Source organism: Nerophis lumbriciformis, linkage group LG04 (genome assembly GCF_033978685.3).
Source record: "Nerophis lumbriciformis linkage group LG04, RoL_Nlum_v2.1, whole genome shotgun sequence".
In the NCBI taxonomy this organism is placed as follows: domain Eukaryota; kingdom Metazoa; phylum Chordata; class Actinopteri; order Syngnathiformes; family Syngnathidae; genus Nerophis; species Nerophis lumbriciformis.
Window position 1 is genome coordinate 9,664,035 of NC_084551.2, and position 18,466 is coordinate 9,682,500.

An 18,466-nucleotide genomic window follows, 5' to 3' on the forward strand; every position below is an offset into this window, starting at 1 on the left:
CCCGCGACCCGACCTCGGATAAGCGGAAGAAGATGGATGGATGGATGGACATTTTGAAGCTCTCAGAAGCCAAGTTATGTTATATTCCTTAAGATTTATTTATGCAAGTTTGAAGTATCAATTATCCAAACACAGTTTTGTTTGCATATTTTCAGGGTATATATATATATATATTAGAGATGCGCGGTTTGCGGGCACAACCGCGGAGTCCGCGGATTACCCGCGGATCGGGCGGATGAAATTTTAAAAAATTAGATTTTATCCGCGGGTCGGGTCGGGCGGTTGAAATAAAAAAAAATTAGATTTTAAATAGATTCAGGCGGGTGGCAGTTAAACCAATTCGGAAATATATATACATAGTTAAATGTTGTTACCCACATACGAAAAACGAGCAGGCACCTGCTGCATATGCCACAACAGAAGAAAAAAGAAAGAAAAGAGATGGACACTTTTACGGAGCGGAGAAGGCCCCCGACGCCTCGCCGGGGTCCGGGACCGAGGCCCCTTCCCCCGAGAGGGCCCCACCGGGAGCCGTAGCTGAGGCGATCCGCGAGAAGGGCCCGACGCACGTCCAGGGTCACCACCGCGCCCACCGCACCGACACCCCGCCTCGTCCGCCTTCGCCGCGGCCGGCGTCACGCGCAGCAGGTAAGCAGCTTACCTGCCCGCCACCCCCGTGGCCGGGGGCTCGTAACAGGGGTCACTCCGCGCGCTCCGCCCGCGCAGCTTACCTGCCCGCCACCCCTGTTGCCGGGGGCGCGTAACAGGGGTCACTCCGCGCGCAGTGCGCTCACGAAAGGGGTGGGGTTCACCCTGGTTGATATAGACAGCAGGACGGTGGCCATGGACGTCGGAACCCGTTAAGGAGTGTGTAACAACCCACCTGCCGAATCAACTAGCCCTGAAAATGGATGGCGCTGGAGCGTTGGGCCCATACCCGGCCGTCGCCGGCAGCGAGACGCGCTTGAAGGTGCACTCAGCGCGGCTCCCATATGATTGCGCACTGGTGTGCGTCTGGGTCGTGACAGCGTGGCACGCGAATGTCTGTGCTGCACTGGATCAGTCTCCTTTCTTTAACAGGCAAAAGCTTTATAACCTCACTAATGCCTTGCATCGTCTATATTAGATATATAACAACGGGCGGGTGCGGGCAGATGGCGGGCGGGTGCGGTTCTGATCAAATGTTACATCGGGTGGATGGCGGATGGTTGACGACTTTCTGATGCGGTTGCGGATGAAATAATTGCCTATCCGCGCATCTCTAATATATATATATATATATATATATATATATATATATATATATATATATATGTATATGTATGAAATACTTGACTTGGTGAATTCTAGCTGTCAATATACTCCTCTCCTCTTAACCACGCCCCCAACCACGCCCGACCACGCGCCCCCACCTCCCGAAATCGGTGGTCTCAATGTTGGCAAGTATGAGTCTATGTCTAAGTCTAAGTCTAATAAGGAGAAAGAGGAGTCCTGATACTTAGCAAACTCATCACGATGGGCCGGATAAAACCTGTTCGCTGGCCCGATCCGGCCCTCGGGCCATACGTTTGATACCCCTGTTTTATATTGATATGGACCTCTGTGTCTGCAATAACGTTTAGTATACATTTACGATGGATAGATATATAGATAGATAGATAGATAGATAGATAGATAGATAGATAGATAGATAGATAGATAGATGGATAAATAGGCAATACTCATTCATTTTGCTGAGAAGAAATGAATGTCCTTCTGCAATTGGCTGCTTGTTGTGTGTTGCCCCTCCTCCACAGTTGCGGAGGCACCTTTATTAAGGCATGAACACGCAGCTCCGACAGCCAAGAGCAGACAGAGCTTTAGACGGGCTGGTACAGCTGAGCTCAGCCGCTGACAACCCGCCGTCTGTGTACTCTCCGAAACAACCCTAGACAAGAAGAGTAGACAAGAGGTGGCGACTGAATAAGAAACAGCGAGAACGGCGCGAAGACAAAAGGGACACATTGGATCACATTTTCCTGGCTAACGTTGCTCTTATCCCCGCCACACACACACACACACACACACACATTTCACACCTTTTTTCAAGACAGCCGGCAGCGGGTAAAGTTGGTCCCCGTCTCGCTTGTGAACATTTCTAGTAGAACGTCTTGTTGAGGATCGACTTGTTACAGTGCGGATTTTCAGCCCTGGTCCCCAGCGGATGAACGATGCCTGTTGGATGCTAACATTTCCGGAGGAAGGCTGTCCGTGAACGTGCCACATGCGCGTGGAAGATATGGATCCGCTTTCACTATAGCCAAGATTTTGCCGCGTTTTTTAAAAAACATTTTCAGTCCTCGTTCTTTTTTTTTTCAAATTTACTTTTATCCTCATTTTAAAGGACCTTTGGGATTACTAGACTCTTCTGGGGTTACAATCATGAACTTTGTTGTTAGTTTGGTACAAATTCTCTTGGCAGCGGTTCTTCACCTATCCACAGTAAAGGTGAGTTCCTGATGATGCAACCCACTGATTAATAACTACATTTTCCCACCCGCACTCCAAACACCACATCCATTGTGTACATAAAAGTTGCTAAACAAATCCAATGCAGGTCAATATTAAGTTAAGTTAAAGTACCACTAGGTGTGGTGAAATTACCCTCTGCATTTGACCCATCCCCCTTGTTGCACCCCCTGGGAGGTGAGGGGAGTAGTGAGCAGCAGCGGTGGCTGCGCTCGGGAATCATTTTGGTGATTTAAACCCACAATTCCAACCCTTGATGCTGACTGCCATATATTAAGCTATGGGAACAAAATAGCTTATAGTTGACACAACAAATAGTACTATCTAATAATACATCTAATCAATAATAATGTGCTGTCATATTATGTCAAGAGGCCAATAAAAAAAGAGCTGCCAGCCAAAAATTGCCAGTGGTCTGTACTTTGGACACCACTGAACTACTTAATAACCAATTAGTAACTTTTATTAAATATTGTGAAAGCTCTCAAAAACATATATCCCCAATAAAAATGATAATAAAGGACAATTATTGATTTGAAGTGAATTATATTTATATAGCGCTTTTCTCAATTGACTCAAAATGTGAAATCCAATATCTAAGTTACATTTTTAAACCAGTGTGGGTGGCACTGGGAGCAGGTGGGTAAAGTGTCTTGCCCAAGGACACAACGGCAGTGACTAGGATGGCGGAAGCGGGGATCAAACCTGCAACCCTGAAGTTGCTGGCACGGCCGCTCTACCAACCGAGCTATACCGCCCTATTTTGTATCCTAAATAGACACTATGCAATAACTAGTGTCCTCATCATGTCAATGTATTTATAAGATACCTGTAGGCTCCATTAAAAAAAACATGTCAGTGTGCTTCCAAAGCAAAAAAAACAAAAAAAAACAGCTGGAATTACTTGAAACAAGCCCCGAAACAGATTATTATTGTTATCATTGCAATGTGTAAGATTGTGTATTAAGTCCCCTTAGCCACTCAAAAGTTCAGCCCTGGTGTATTTTTTTCTCACGGTGATCATGAATATGGGGAGATGGGGGCTCGGTTTCTCCCTGCATGATGCCCACCTCCTCCCCGCCACATTCCCCACACACAGGCGGAGCTGCTTTCTCACGCAATATCTCGGCCAATTGCAGCAGCCACATGAGGTCAAAATGATGACACCGCCTTGTCACTCTGCACATGTGAACACACACAGTTGAATGGAGACCGCGCGCGCACCGTCGTGGGTACGCCTTTTGCACGTTAACGTGACACATCTCAGTTTAAATACAAAAAAAAAAAAGTTATTGTTAAAATTCTCGTTCTTGTTGCAATATTACACAAGCACCGCCAGATCATCAGAATGGTGACTCACTTGCCTCCTGCATTATTCTCTCAGTTTTTGTCATTTGTCATTTTAAATGTTTTCATATGACTAAATAAGTGATTACGTATTCTGTTGGTATTGGATCAATTAAGAAATAAACATGCTGATGTGCTTTTCTTGCAGACTGCCAGCATTAACAAGGGAGTGGATAAGCGTAAAAATGAGGGTAAGTGCTGTATTAAATATCTTTGTTAAATGTTATGGGTGCCAAAATGAGTTATTTTGCACTTTGATGGATGTTATTTTGTTAACTTGTAATCATTTTAAAACCTTCTGCCCCCTGTACTAAGAGGTGCTGGATTGTGTCTGTTGCTATGGTAACTGCTATGCAAAAGTTGTATCCAATAGATTCTGTTGTGTTTTGATTAATCGTTTAAAGAGTGTAACTAATAACAATTTATAAAATCCGGACCTGGAACTTTAAATACGCGGACATAATAGAACGCACATGAGCGCGGTGGTGTGTGGTTGCCGTGATCTGTGTGACGGCGGACAGCCGAGAGTTTTTTTTTTTTCATTATTATTAATGCACACATAGGTGCAATATCAATGTTGACAATGTGCATTTATTAGAAAAAAAGAATGAAGGTTATGGCAAGCAGAAAAAATGGTTGTTTATTTCAACTATTTTCCCTAAAATACACATTGAGGCTATTGAGTGTGTATCCGATTACTTGATTAATTGAACGAACTAATTGATTTACTCGATTACTAAATTAATAAATAGCTACAGCCATAGTATCGACATAGACCTTTAATTTACTCATGTAGCAAAAAGAACATTGTTTAAAAGATGAACAAAAACCTTTTTGTGAAAACAGGAGACGATTCAAACTACAAGCACAGACATTGGCAGATGTCAAACTTAAGTAAACAGTCCAAGAATAATTTGTTGAACAAAAGACTAATGCGCTAAAAATAGCACCGTTTGATGGATAGAACTTAGCCGTTACATTAGTACAAGTGTCCCTGTTAAGTATGTCAATAAAACATTGACAGGAGCCACCAAAGTATTTTAAGGTTGAAGAATCAAGTCCAGTACTAAAGTTGGTCTAAATCATTATGGTGGGATTTAACAATGAGATAAACAATTGTTTTGATGCGAACACATTTAAAGTAGTGGGAATGTAAACGTTAGAAATCCACAGATCAAACTACTAACAAATCTTGAAGTGGCGTTGGTACAGTTGTAACGACTCCCAGATGAATTTATACCATCGTGGTAAAAGTTCGCTCAATAGTAAAAGTGTAGAATGTTTCCCTGTTTTTCCATTCCAGCCGAGAATAATCCACCCAGCGCTCACCCAGACTAAGTTCTCAGCGATCCTTAGTAACTCCTGACCTCTGGTTGGTTAGAACTGCCTCACCTCAGGCGCTGTGGCGCCAGGGGTCATCACTGACATGTGACCCTTTAAGCCCACCTATGTGGTGGCTGAGATCCTGGACTAATGCCAGAGACTTAAATGTGTGCCGATGAGTTTTTCATTTTTATTTGGGGTTTTACCTAATCATACAAGTCAAAATCACAACATCAAAGGCAGACCCCAATAAAAGCACCGAATCCGAATCAGCTTTATTGGCAAAGTATGTTTAACACGCAATGAATTGACTTGGTAGACTGAGCGTTCTATGTTCAATGCAAGAAACAAAGATAAACGCAACAACTACGAGAGAGCACGGTACCATAGCGTCCATCCACGGAAAATTATCGACTCATTGTTGACAAAAATCAACAAAAAATTTTGAGGCCGACAGAGGAATTTGTTGATAATAGTTTTTGGTGACGGACAGCAGCAAGAAGAGAAAAAATGACTCTGGCCACTCGGGCTGAAAACATGGAAAGTATGGCAACATTTCACCCTAAACACGTGATGCGAGAGCATATTAAGTGGAGGTTTGTCGGATATCTGGAGGGTGCGGTGTCCAACTCTCCTCGGTAAAGATAGTTAGCTTGGGAGCTCGCTAGCTAACATAAAATACATTTAAAATGTTTAGCCAAAGTCCACCAGCTAAACTTTGCCAAAATGTCTTTGTGTATCGTTCTAAAAACACCATTATCACAAAATGCTCTTTTCTTTTTGAGGAAATTTGGTGTTGTTTTGTTTGTTTAGTATTTGCAGTTATTTCGACGGTCCTTTGTTTGCATATGAATTGAGACTTTCTTTTTATCAGCAATTTGCCTGTCCTTGCTTTAAAATGAACAGAAGTTTGATATCTGTATTACGTTTGTAACAGCCTAATGAGCAGCACAGTTACAGTAAATACATATTTTTTGAATGAAGTAGTTATCTTTATTGTTAGTTAGCACATACCTAAACGTATCTCAAGCTGCCGAAAGGGACAAGCAGTAGAAGTGGATGGATGGATGATTTTAAAAGCCGAAATTAGAGCCACTGAATAGATGTAGACGTCATAATCCTATTAGTCGACTAATCGTTAAAGGGGAACATTAACACCAGACCTATGTAAGCGTCAATATATACCTTGATGTTGCAGAAAAAAGACCATATTTTTTTTTAACCGATTTCCGAACTCTAAATGGGTGAATTTTGGCGAATTAAACGCCTTTCTATTATTCGCTCTCGGAGCGATGACTTAAAAACTGACGTCACATCAGGAAGCAATCCGCCATTTTCTCAAACACATTGCAAACACCGAGTCAAATCAGCTCTGTTATTTTCCGTTCTTTCGACTGTTTTCTGTACCTTGCCTCGTCGGTGTGTTGTCGGAGGGTGTAACAACACGAACAGGGACGGATTCAAGTTGCACCAGTGGCCCAAAGATGCGAAAGTGGCAAGAAATTGGACGTTTGTTCCGCACACTTTACCGACGAAAGCTATGCTATGACAGAGATGGCAAGAATGTGTGGATATCCTGCGACACTCAAAGCAGATGCATTTCCAACGATAAAGTCAAAGAAATCTGCCGCCAGACCCCCAGGAAAAGAGAGCGGATGAGGGTATGTCTACAGAATATATTAATTGATGAAAACTGGGCTGTCTGCACTCTCAAAGTGCATGTTGTTGCCAAATGTATTTCATATGCTGTAAACCTAGTTCATAGTTGTTAGTTTCCTTTAATGCCAAACAAACACATACCAATCGTTGGTTAAAAGGCGATCGCCGAATTCGTCCTCGCTTTCTCCCGTGTCGCTGGCTGTCGTGTCGTTTTCGTCGGTTTCGCTTGCATACGGTTCAAACCGATATGGCTCAATAGCTTCAGTTTCTTCTTCAATTTCGTTTTCGCTGCCTGCCTCCACACTACAACCATCCGTTTCAATACATTCGTAATCTGTTGAATCGCTTAAGCCGCTGAAATCCGAGTTTGAATCCGAGCTAATGTCGCTATAAACTTGCTGTTCTATTCGCCATGTTTGTTTGTATCGGCATCACTATGTGACGTCACAGGAAAATGGACGGGTGTATATAACGATGGTTAAAATCAGGCACTTTGAAGCTTTTTTTAGGGATATTGCGTGATGGGTAAAATTTTGGAAAAAACTTTGAAAAATAAAATAAGCCACTGGGAACTGATTTTTAATGGTTTTAACCCTTCTGAAATTGTGATAATGTGCCCCTTTAAGATTGATTGATTGTCGATTGATGAAAGGCAGTCATTAGTTGCAGCCCGAGCCACTAGTAGTGTGGTGTGGTTGCCTTTTGTGAAAATGGCACAGGTTCAGATCTCAACATCCATATAATAAAGGTCTTCACTGCTGGTTCCAAGCTCAGGAAAAATGTCTGGTCTGACAAATTACAATATAATTCGATTATGATTCTTGGGGTGGCAATTTGACACAGAATCAATTTGAACAATTATAACAAAACCTTTACAAAACAGGTTACAGGTTCCAAAAGCTCAATTTTTGGTTGCCTTATGATGTCCGCAAACAACGATTAAGCACCTATTTTAAAACATCGATTCTTGAACATTTTAAATCAGTTCAGAATCGCGATTGGAATGTGAATCAATGTTTTTCCCGCGTCAAAAGAGAACCACCACCTCCAATTAGCGCATTGCATGTTCTCCGACCTTACAATGGCTGCAGCACCAAAGCCAAGCCGCTAAAACCTAATTGCTGTTCTTATCTCGGTATGACAGGTGTGGTGATAGCAGCATGAAGTCTGCCACCTGTGTGCTCTTGAACATCCCTAACTTCCACTATCACCCCAGTAACAATCACGCAACCCTGTGCATGTGTTAAAAAATCATGTCTGGATGTCTACATCCATCACCACCCAAAGGGTCCAACCTTGGCCTCAACACAACAGTGCCACTGTCAAACAAACAAGCATGTGGCATTGAACCAAGGCTGACTGCTAATGTGTTGACTAAGCCCTGCCGCAGACTCGCACAATCTTGCTCCAAATATGAATTATTATTACAGACATCTCTGCGATTTCTGTCTTCTTTTCCGCCGCATGTTTTGAAAGCTGCACTGCTTTTTTATGGTGACTCCAAAGTCCCAAGACAGACCTTTAACCAACCGGGGAACTTTGTTTTTCTTCCGAGCAAAGACATGAATCAATCTTCAAACTCGGCTGAGGAAACAGTAACCACCCTTGGAACAAAATTGTCATTTATTCTTATTAGGAAAAGATTTTTGTATTTTTACTTAGTAACTACTGTACAATTGAGTTGTGCTTTTTATGTGTCTTGCACCTATTCTGGTCTTGTATACATTTTTGCCAGACCCCTTATTTGGATAAAAAACTTTTTCACCATATTTTCTCAATTCTGACAAATGAGGAAATAACCAGTTAACTGTGGCCTTGTTAAATTAGCATGTGATGCTATTATCTCAGCTATTGTCTAAGTATAAATACTGTGTATTAAACAACATGATCCAAAAATTTGAGAATATTGAAGATCTATTTTTCTTCTTTACAGTCATCCAACTCACAGAAGTCATCAATAAGAGTCGGTGCCAGCCAAGAGAGGTGCTTGTGGATATCTCCACGGAGTATCCAGAAGACACGGAGCACACCTACATACCTTCCTGCGTGGTCCTCAGTCGGTGTGGAGGCTGCTGCAGTGACGAGGCGATGGAGTGCGTACCGACTGAAACCCGCAACGTTACACTGCAGGTATTTTTACAACTTACAGTAGGAAGGGTGATTCATATTGTCCCATCCGTCGCGGTTTACCTGACACACACAACGTGACCAATTGGGGACGGGGGAGTGTTGAATAACTTGAATCGTGTTTTATGGTAACCGCAGCAACAGTTGCCATGTAGAGTGGCGCTTTCCATAATTTTTTAGCAGACTTTCTCTCACGCGAGAGCCACCCTGGAATGGGGCCATATGAATCCGTCCCCTACTGTATATGGAATATCACAGATCTATGTGTAGTATTAGTGAACCATATCAAGAATAAAAACGTTTATTACCACCGCCAGGAGTTTTGTAGTTGCTGCCATTGGTTTGCCAGTTAGTTAGTTAGCAATATAACTCAAAAACTTACAGGTGGATTTTCATGGAGCTTTTAGGAAATGTCCAAAACGGGACAAGGAACAGCGGAGTAGATTTTGTAATTTTTTTATGTTACGAGATTCAACTTATGTGTCTGTGTGAATTCTACTACGTTCCTCCTCCACCCACAGACACAAAGACAGTGGATGACTGACAGGAGGCTTCACTTTCATTCTGCTATAGATAGCTCCAAAAGTTATAGGCAAATTTGAATTCCACTTTTACAAATGTCAGAAACGGAATAAGAAATGAGTGATTACATTTAGGGGGCGATCCGGATAACTATTAGGAGGTAGGGCCTGGTAGAAATCTGCCTTCTGAGTGTTTTTCTAGTTTAAAGTGTGTTGAAGGGTTACTGTATGGATATGTACTGTTTATTATCAACAAAGTCCCATGCTGTGTCACATAATTTTGCTGGCAACTAAACCCAGCATTAATCCCAAGAGATGCATTTAAAGAGACATAATTTGCTCCAGAAATAGTTCTATAGACGGATTATTTAATATGACACCTTAATTGTCAGTTTAAGATAAAGGTATGATTCTTTTCTGAGACACTTTTCTGGAAAACGGGAATCTCAGAAATGCTGTGTACTTGGCCACAATGCACACGTGGTCTAAGCCTCTCCTGGCCTTTAAACATGCCTGCACTTTTGGCAGGGCTGTTGAAGAAACACAGGAATGTATTATTGCAGAAACATTTGTGTGTTTTGAATAGTGAGTAAAGAGGGGGGGTCTTTGGTTTCACCTTTGCACCACGACAAGTGAGCGACAGTTTCATCATTGTTATATAATGTAACCTTGTTTGTCACATTTTCTGTTTCCCATCAAGGTAATGCAGCTGAGAACAATGGTAATACAACATAAAATCCAGTTAAGCTTCACGGAGCATCAAAAGTGTGATTGCAGGTGAGAAATGTTTCTTCAGTTTTACAGTGATTTGATTTATGCAAAATCTAAATCAAATGTATTGTTACTTTCAGATTAAAGCCAGAAGTTCAAGCAAATAATGAATAGTAAGTACGTCTTATATGTTTTCCTTGTCGGTATTATGAGGGTGTTAGGGCATCATTTGTTGGTTCAAAGTTCTTCTCCTTGATTTTGCTTGCTTGTTGTACTTGCTGGAGGAAATTTAGACAGCTAGGCATTGTGCAGCCAGCAGATGCACATACCTTCCCCAATGTGTCATGTACTTTGGCTATATATTGCATTCTTGTATTTTCATATTGTTACATAATTACCGAAATATTTCATATATAAATCTGCCCGATTAAATTCGGGGGGTTTTCACTTTTGTTTCGCCAACACACCCAGACACATTTGGGACAGACAGTGTTTTGGGTTTACCAAAAGGGGCATGTCCATTCTTGTTGTGACTTCCATTTGGGAATTCCACAAACAATCCAGGCCAAGCTCACGAGTATACGCCTAATTTGTGTTCACACTTAAGTTAGGTTAAAACAAACTGTGACTGTTCTAGTGTGGTTCATGTGGTTGCGTGTCATCCAAACCCTGGTGCGCGGCAGGCAAGTGTACCAAGGCTGCTCGAGTAGGTGGTCTCAGTCCGCTTGCATGTGAAGTCTGGTGTGATTCCCATATATTGTTTCCTACAGGACTTCAGTCTATTTGTGGCGGTGGGGGGGTTGCATAATTGGCCATGCCAAGTCTGCAAAAAGTGAGTAAAATCAAAACAAATAGGTTTACAAACTACCAATTAACTTTATTTTCTCATTTTTTATGGATTTATTGGTTTATGTGACAGGGACTGTGTGCATCAATCCACATTGCCTCAAAAAAGGCTATTTGTCATCTTTGTCTGGACAGATTTTAAAATTGACTACATAAAAACAATAAAAAGATTATATAGTGAACAAAGCAATTCAATTAAAACAGCAGTAAAATACACATCACTCTAAAGATACTGGTAAAAACAATGTACATACAAAATAAGCTCTACTACAGACATGTACAATTATCACAATTAAAACACGTAATTCCCCAAAACAGCAGAGATACTGTTGAGAACATATACCTTAATGCCAGAAACAAACCCAAGCACTTTTTTTGAGCACTTTTAAAATGGGGAGAAGCCCACAGAGAAGAGCAACATATAGCCTTTTTTTTTTAAAGATAATATTTACTAGATTTGTTTCTCGCTGCTTTAAATAAAACAAGTATCTAGACCAGGGGTCGGCAACCTTTACCAGTCAAAGAGCCATTTTGACCAGTTTCACAAATTATAGAAAACAATGGGAGCCGCAAAATTTTTTTGAAATTTTAAATGAAATGACACTGTATACAAGGTTTTTTTTTTGCTTTCTGCTATGTATAAACTAGGGGTCTCAGACACGCTGCCCACACCTTTATATGGAATTTTTAAGCTGGTGCGGCACGCGGGTTTTAAATGAATAGCGCTTGTCAGCGTCATGCGTGCCGTGATGGTACAGCATATAGCGCCCACTGCAACCAGCGTGCCGGATCAGCCACATTTTGAATGAGGCTTCCGCTTGTTCACTTAGATGACAGCAAGGCATACTTGGGTCAACAACCACACAGGTTACACTGACGGTGGCGGTATAAAAAAAACTTTAACACTCTTACTAATAGTGCGCCACACTGTGAACCCACACCAAACAAGAATGACAAACACATTTCGGGAGAACATCTGCACCGTAACACAACATAAACACAACAGAACAAACACCCAGAATCCCATGCAGCCCTGACTCTTCCGGGATACATTATACACCCCCGCTACCAATCCCCGCCCACCTCAACCGACGCACAGAGAGGAGGGGGGTTGATGTGTGAGGGAGCAGGCTTGGGGTGGGGGCGGGGTTTGGTGGTAGCAGGGGTGTATAATGTAGCCCGGAAGAGTCAGGGCTGCATGGGATTCTGGGTGTTTGTTCTGTTGTGTTTATGTTGTGTTAAGGTGCAGATGTTCTCCCAAAATGTGTTTGTCATTCTTGTTTGGTTTTGATTCAAAGTGTGGCGCATTATTAGTAAGAGTGTTAAAGTTGTTTTATATGGTCACCGTCAGTGTAACCTGTGTGGCTGTTGAGAAAGTATGCCTTGCTGTCACGTACGTGTGCAAGCAGAAGATGCATATAGTATAACAAGTGTTGAGCTGGCACGCTGTTAATACAGATGGAGAGGGCGCCAAAAGTTGTACCATCATGGCACGCCCTTATTATAGGGTGAAAATCGGTGAATATTAATCCCGGGAGTTTTCTGCGAAAGGCACTGAAATCCGGAAGTCTCACGGGAAAATTGGGGGGTTCAGCAAGTAAGCTGCTGAGCCGCATCAGAGTGATCAAAGAGCCGCATGCGGCTCCGGAGCCGCGGGTTGCCGACCCCTGATCTAGACAGATCCAATTACTCACTAATTGTAGCAACAAGGTCTCTAAGTTGGCAACAGCAATCCATCCTGCTGTGTCTTCTTATTCTTTGGCAGACCAGTTGAGTTATATGTTTATGAGTGGGGGCGAACAGGTACCGCAAAAACTATAAAACATGAATGAATGCATGGGAAACACTGCAGTTTGAATCCTGCAAAGATCAAACATACAGGCAATTCCCATTTGGTTCTCTGATATGCCACAAACATTTTCTAAACCGGTCAGGGCATTGTGCAATGTTTATTTTTACTAGTTAGTGTGACCGCCAAGCAAACCGGACCACATTTCTTATGGTCCAGGCCACAGTACAGCACGCCAAATGTGAACACAGCCTTGGATACTGTATTCCACCAGTCTATATCGGACTCTTTTTATGGCTTAACGGTGGGGCTGTAACAGTGGGAGTGACTCAGGCATAGTCTGCAGCCCACCCGCTGCTGTCTGCGCTACGACTGCAGTTGCACAAATGTAACCCCCCGGCCTGGCTACCTCCCGAGTCTAATCATAGCAACAGGTGCCATGCACTTAACCTATGTTTATTTTTAGTGGTGCAAACAGAAGGCGAAAAGAGCAATGAGCGGCGACTCTCTCGGGCAAATGACATGACACAAAGCACTGTGTCCTTTAGATAGCGCTTCTATCATCACTTAATTTATAATTGCTTTTCAGCAGGAGTGCTCACACATTAAAGCCAATGCCATTTGTGTTGCGTGCACTCGCTGGTGTTTTGTCATAGCATTTGAAAATATTGCCAACAAAGCAAGGAAGTTCCCCATGCAGACGCATGAAATAATACATGAAGATCTCGATGTAGCCATCCTTCACACCTACATTAGGTCAGGTCGCTCAAGTAGAAAAGAGCAATGTGCGACTGACTGTACATTGGCAACTTGATCGTGGATTTGTTGGCAGCAGTGGGGAGATGAGATCATATTACCAAAGTCAAAATCCTTTTGTTGTGAGCCTAAAAACTGACCCGGAGTGTTGAAAGTGAACCTGTCACCGTGCACATAGGCACCGCTTCAGGGTGGAGTGGCTGTGCTGTGAAGAGGCTGTGGTGTGCATTAATCAGTCATAGGGACATGTATCCTGATTCACCTTCCTTATTTGGATCAATAGCACCAGCTTGCTAATGAGGAGGCGAAATGGGAAGGCACATGCACCTTCCTGGTTGATTAGTTTCTGCCTGATTTTATTGATTTAGCTCAGCCAACGTTGTTTGCGTTTCCTCCAAAGTCCTTTGCTTTCTCCACGTCAGAGAAGGTTTATGTGTCCAAACCTTTGTGACAATTATGGAAATGTCTTTGATTGTAAAAAAATCCAAATGTGGAGAGATCTGTTTTGTCCTACACTGATAAGCGCTGCTGTCTAAAGGCAATTTTATCTTCTGTCGTGTCTTCTTTTGCCCCCAATGATAGTTGTCTTCATTGGCAGCAGTCGACTTTTAGATAAATAGGAGTTCAAACAATGTGGTGGACAGTTGCAGCCTTGACAGCCTCACAGATAAGGTCTGCTTTGGGTTATTTAGCATTTGTTTGCAAACCCACAGACCTTCGAGATACAGAATTGATCAGGATGTGTGCAAAGTAAAGATGTAACGATTTGAACTTTTCCTCTCACAATCCTCACGATATGCTCAAAAAGTACTTACACACACATTAAAATAATTAAACCAAGGTGTATTACCATTTAAATTAGGGCTGTCAAAGTTAATGCTTTAACTCATTAGATTAATCAAAACAAACAATTATCACATTAATCATGTACTGAATGACATGGATTTCACCTGAAAGGCAGTGTGGGTTGTAATGCGGTCAGTGATCAGGTCAATGCATACGTCAGTCCAATAATGAGTGATACATTTCACTTCAAAATAAACCCAGACGGGACCTTAGATAAAATTGTTACCAAATTTTGGGCAAATGAATGGCGTGCATTCCCATAACCCATTTAAGAAAGGTTCCTCTATGACAGGGGTCGGCAACCTTTACCAGTCAAAGAGCCATTTTGACCAGTTTCACAAATTATAGATAACAATGGGAGCCGCAAAATGTTTTTGAAATTTCAAATGAAATAACACTGTATACAAAGTTTTTTATTTGCTTTGTATAAACCAGGGGTCTCAGACACGCTGCCCACACCTTTACGTGGAATTTGAAAGCTGGTGCGGCACGTGGGTTTTAAACGAATGGCTCAGCGTCATGCGCGCCGTGATGGTACAGCATATAGCACCCACTACAGCCAGCGTGCCTGACCAACCACCCTTTATATGGGGCTTCCGCTTGCTCACGTAGGTGACAGCAAGGCATACTTGCTCAACAACCACACAGGTCACACTGACGGTGGCGGTATAAAAAAAAAACTTTAACACTCTTACTAATAATGCGCCACACTGTGAACCCACACCAAACAAGAATGACAAACAAATTTCGGGAGAACATCTGCACCGTAACACAACATAAACACAACAGGACAAATACCCAGAATCCCATGCAGCCCTAACTCTTCCGGGATACCAAACCCCGCCCACCTCAACTGACGCACAGAGGGGGGGGGGGGGGGGGGGGGGGGGGGGGTTGATGTGTGAGGGAGCAGGGTTGGGGTGGGGGTGGGGTTTGGTGGTAGCAGGGGTGTATAATGTAGCCCGGAAGAGTCAGGGCTGCATGGGATTCTGGGTGTTTGTTCTGTTGTGTTTATGTTGTGTTAAGGTGCAGATGTTCTCCCGAAATGTGTTTGTCATTCTTGTTTGGTTTTGGTTCAAAGTGTGGCGCATTATTAGTAAGAGTGTTAAAGTTGTTTTATATGACCACCGTCAGTGTAACTTGTGTGACTGTTGAGCAAGTATACCTTGCTGTCACGTACATGTGCAAGCAGAAAATGTATATTGTATTACAAGTGTTGGTCTGGCACGCTGTTAATACAGAATGTAGAGGGCGCCAAATGTTGTACCATCATGGCAGCCCTTATTATAGTCGTAAGGGTGAAAATTAGTGAATATTAATCCCGGGAGTTTTCTGCGAAAGGGAATTAAAATCCGGAAGTCTCACGGGAAAATTGGAGGGTTCAGCAAGTGAGCTGCTGAGCCGCATCAGAGTGATCAAAGAGCCGCATGCGGCTCCGGAGCCGCGGGTTGCCGACCCCTGCTCTATGACATTCTCGCAATAAAACTGCATTTGTATCCAAATACTGAGCTCTTTTTTTAAAGTTAATTTTAATTATGCAGTAAACATTTCTGATTAATCTTGATTATTCCAACTTCAAAAGTGTATTCGGATTAGTTTGAATTATTGTTTGACAGCACTAATTAAAAACAATAAAGTAAAGAATAATATTAATTCAATAAAGAGCCATATTTTTTGTTATTTGAGTGTTTAAATATGTTCATGTGTACCTCTCTGTTGTGAGAGAGCACAGCCTGTAGGTGCAATGTGTACAATTAAATATATTGACAAGATTGTGTTCATACAAGTTTAATGTGTCATATGTATTCATGTTAGCATGTAAGCTAGCTAGCGATTAGCCCGATAGCTCTCATCTCCATTAAATGAGCAATGCCACCGATCTGTAACTTTATCAAAGTGGGATTATCAATCAATCAGGGGTTTTTTTAACGATCATTTTCATTTGAAACAGTAATACTAACCGTCCTGAGTTTACGGCAATGGTTACATCCCTCGTTTAAGCCCGCCAGATGTGTATAGTTGTATCCTTTTTCTTGATTGTGACCTTCGTCTTGTGAGAGCAGTGTCACAGATGCAGCGGCAGTTCAAATGTCTAGTTTAGCTTCAAAGACTGGTGCAAGTGTTGGTTATATCCTTTTGTCTGCATCATATGTTTGTTATTATCGCATATTGTGTGAGGAGACTTTGCCAATTTGCATTGATTTAAATCAACGGATTACATCACGTATAACACATATTGAGCACAGATTTATTTTCACTCAACATTATTGGTGATGACACAACAAGGGGTGGGTGGGGATGAGAGAAGACAGAGGGATTACGTATTTTGCATGAGTGTCTGTCTGCCCTTTTCTGCACAAATCGCTCTATAGCTTAGATCTCTCTCTCTCTTGTCTCTCCCCTTTTTGCTTCTCTTGCAGCCACTGTGCGCCTTGTTCAGAGAGAAGGAAGCGCTTGTTTGTGCAGGACCCTCTCACCTGTAAATGCTCCTGCAAATTCACACAATTAGACTGCAAGTCCAGGCAGCTTGAGTTAAACGAAAGAACTTGCAGGTTTGTTTACCATACGCATTACGATAAACGAAGTGCCTTGAAACCTTTATTTTCTTCCTCCCGGATAGCCATCTCTTCTTTGCTTCCAGCACTGATAGCTTCGCACTTGGGAAACGCATGCATTTCCCTTTGCTTTTTAGTGTTGTGTTTGTGAATGTTGCAGTTTTTCTTCTTCCAATCACATGCTTTGCAGCTTTTCAAACGCTTTTGTGACTTTACCCACAGCCATATTGGCTTTTTTATAATCACTTGTGACATTTGTGTCCAACCTAATTGACAGTTTTTAATGTTTCAAATGATCAAGTATTGTACCAATTGGTTTAATAGTTTGCTTTTTGTTCATGCAAGCCGTTGTAATGACTGGACATGTTTAATAGTCTGTAATCTGCATGGACTTTTCCATTTGCACACTTTCCATTAAAATCACCAACGTATCAAACACATTTCAAAGGGTTTGAAAACAAACATGTTCAGTGCTACCAGACGGATATATAGCCACCAAGATTATGTTTCTACAAAAACGATCTTCTTCTCTCCTTCTTTAGACGGCAAAGCTCTTAAAACCGACCCCACTCATTATGTGATGCATACCGTATTTTTCGGAGTATAAGTCGCACCGGAGTATAAGTCGCACCTGCCAAAAATGCATAATAAAAAAGCCCGACCAAACTATGAAAAAAACTGCGACTTTTAGTCCGAAAAATACGGTAATTGTAACTGGAACATTAGAAGTGGGAATCTTTGGGCACTTCGTGATTCGAATCCGATTCTTAGGGTGACGATTTGTCTCACAATTGCTTTTCGATTCAACACGATTCTCGCAATATATTATTTGGGATAAGAATTATAATGAAAGCTTTTCAAAGCAGGGTCCTAAAGGCTCTTCTTGGCTGCTGGAGTAAGCACGGAGATGGCTTAAAAACATTTTTTTTAATCGATTCCTGTAAATTCTGATTCGATTCAGACTTGAATCACTTTTTTTGAGCACCCCTAGTAAACACTGCACGACAACTGTACATATGTCCTGTAATACTCTACTCAGCATATATTTAGGTTGAGGAGAAACTCAATATTTTCAGGCAACAAATACACAAAACCAGCTCTTAATTCCCTAATCTTTATATCTCACTATTTCCTAAAACTTCCATTGTTAGGCCCTGCTTTGTTTATTGTTTGTTTAAGTCAATCTCCACAATGTCATAAAATGAAACAAGTGTTTAGTAAACAATGGACCTGTGTAAAATAGTAGGGGCGCTCAAAAAAATCACAATTCCTATTTATCCAATTCTAAATCGATTCATAATTTTCAAAAATCGTTTTTTTTTTTTTAATTAAATTACATTGCGCGTATGTCAGCAGACAAGAGGAACTATTGTAACCTGTTTTGAAGAGGTTTTATAATTTTTATACCCAAAATATATTGCCAAAAATGTTTGAATTGACTAATTAACTAATTAATTTCCGAATCTAATCGAATGGTG

General features: G+C 41.8%; 1 protein-coding gene across 1 annotated transcript in view; it reads left to right on the forward strand.

The window, feature by feature from the left end:
* Nucleotides 1–1,882: 1,882 nt before the first annotated feature.
* vegfaa (vascular endothelial growth factor Aa) overlaps nucleotides 1,883–18,466 on the forward strand; it is a 22,740-nt gene continuing 6,156 nt past the window's right edge. Inside the window, exons 1-6 of the mRNA XM_061948616.2 lie at nucleotides 1,883–2,487; nucleotides 4,004–4,046; nucleotides 8,771–8,967; nucleotides 10,186–10,262; nucleotides 10,337–10,369; nucleotides 16,854–16,985. Coding sequence (XP_061804600.1) covers nucleotides 2,422–2,487; nucleotides 4,004–4,046; nucleotides 8,771–8,967; nucleotides 10,186–10,262; nucleotides 10,337–10,369; nucleotides 16,854–16,985 — 548 coding nt within the window. The 5' untranslated portion in view covers nucleotides 1,883–2,421. The remainder of the gene's footprint in view (nucleotides 2,488–4,003; nucleotides 4,047–8,770; nucleotides 8,968–10,185; nucleotides 10,263–10,336; nucleotides 10,370–16,853; nucleotides 16,986–18,466) is intronic.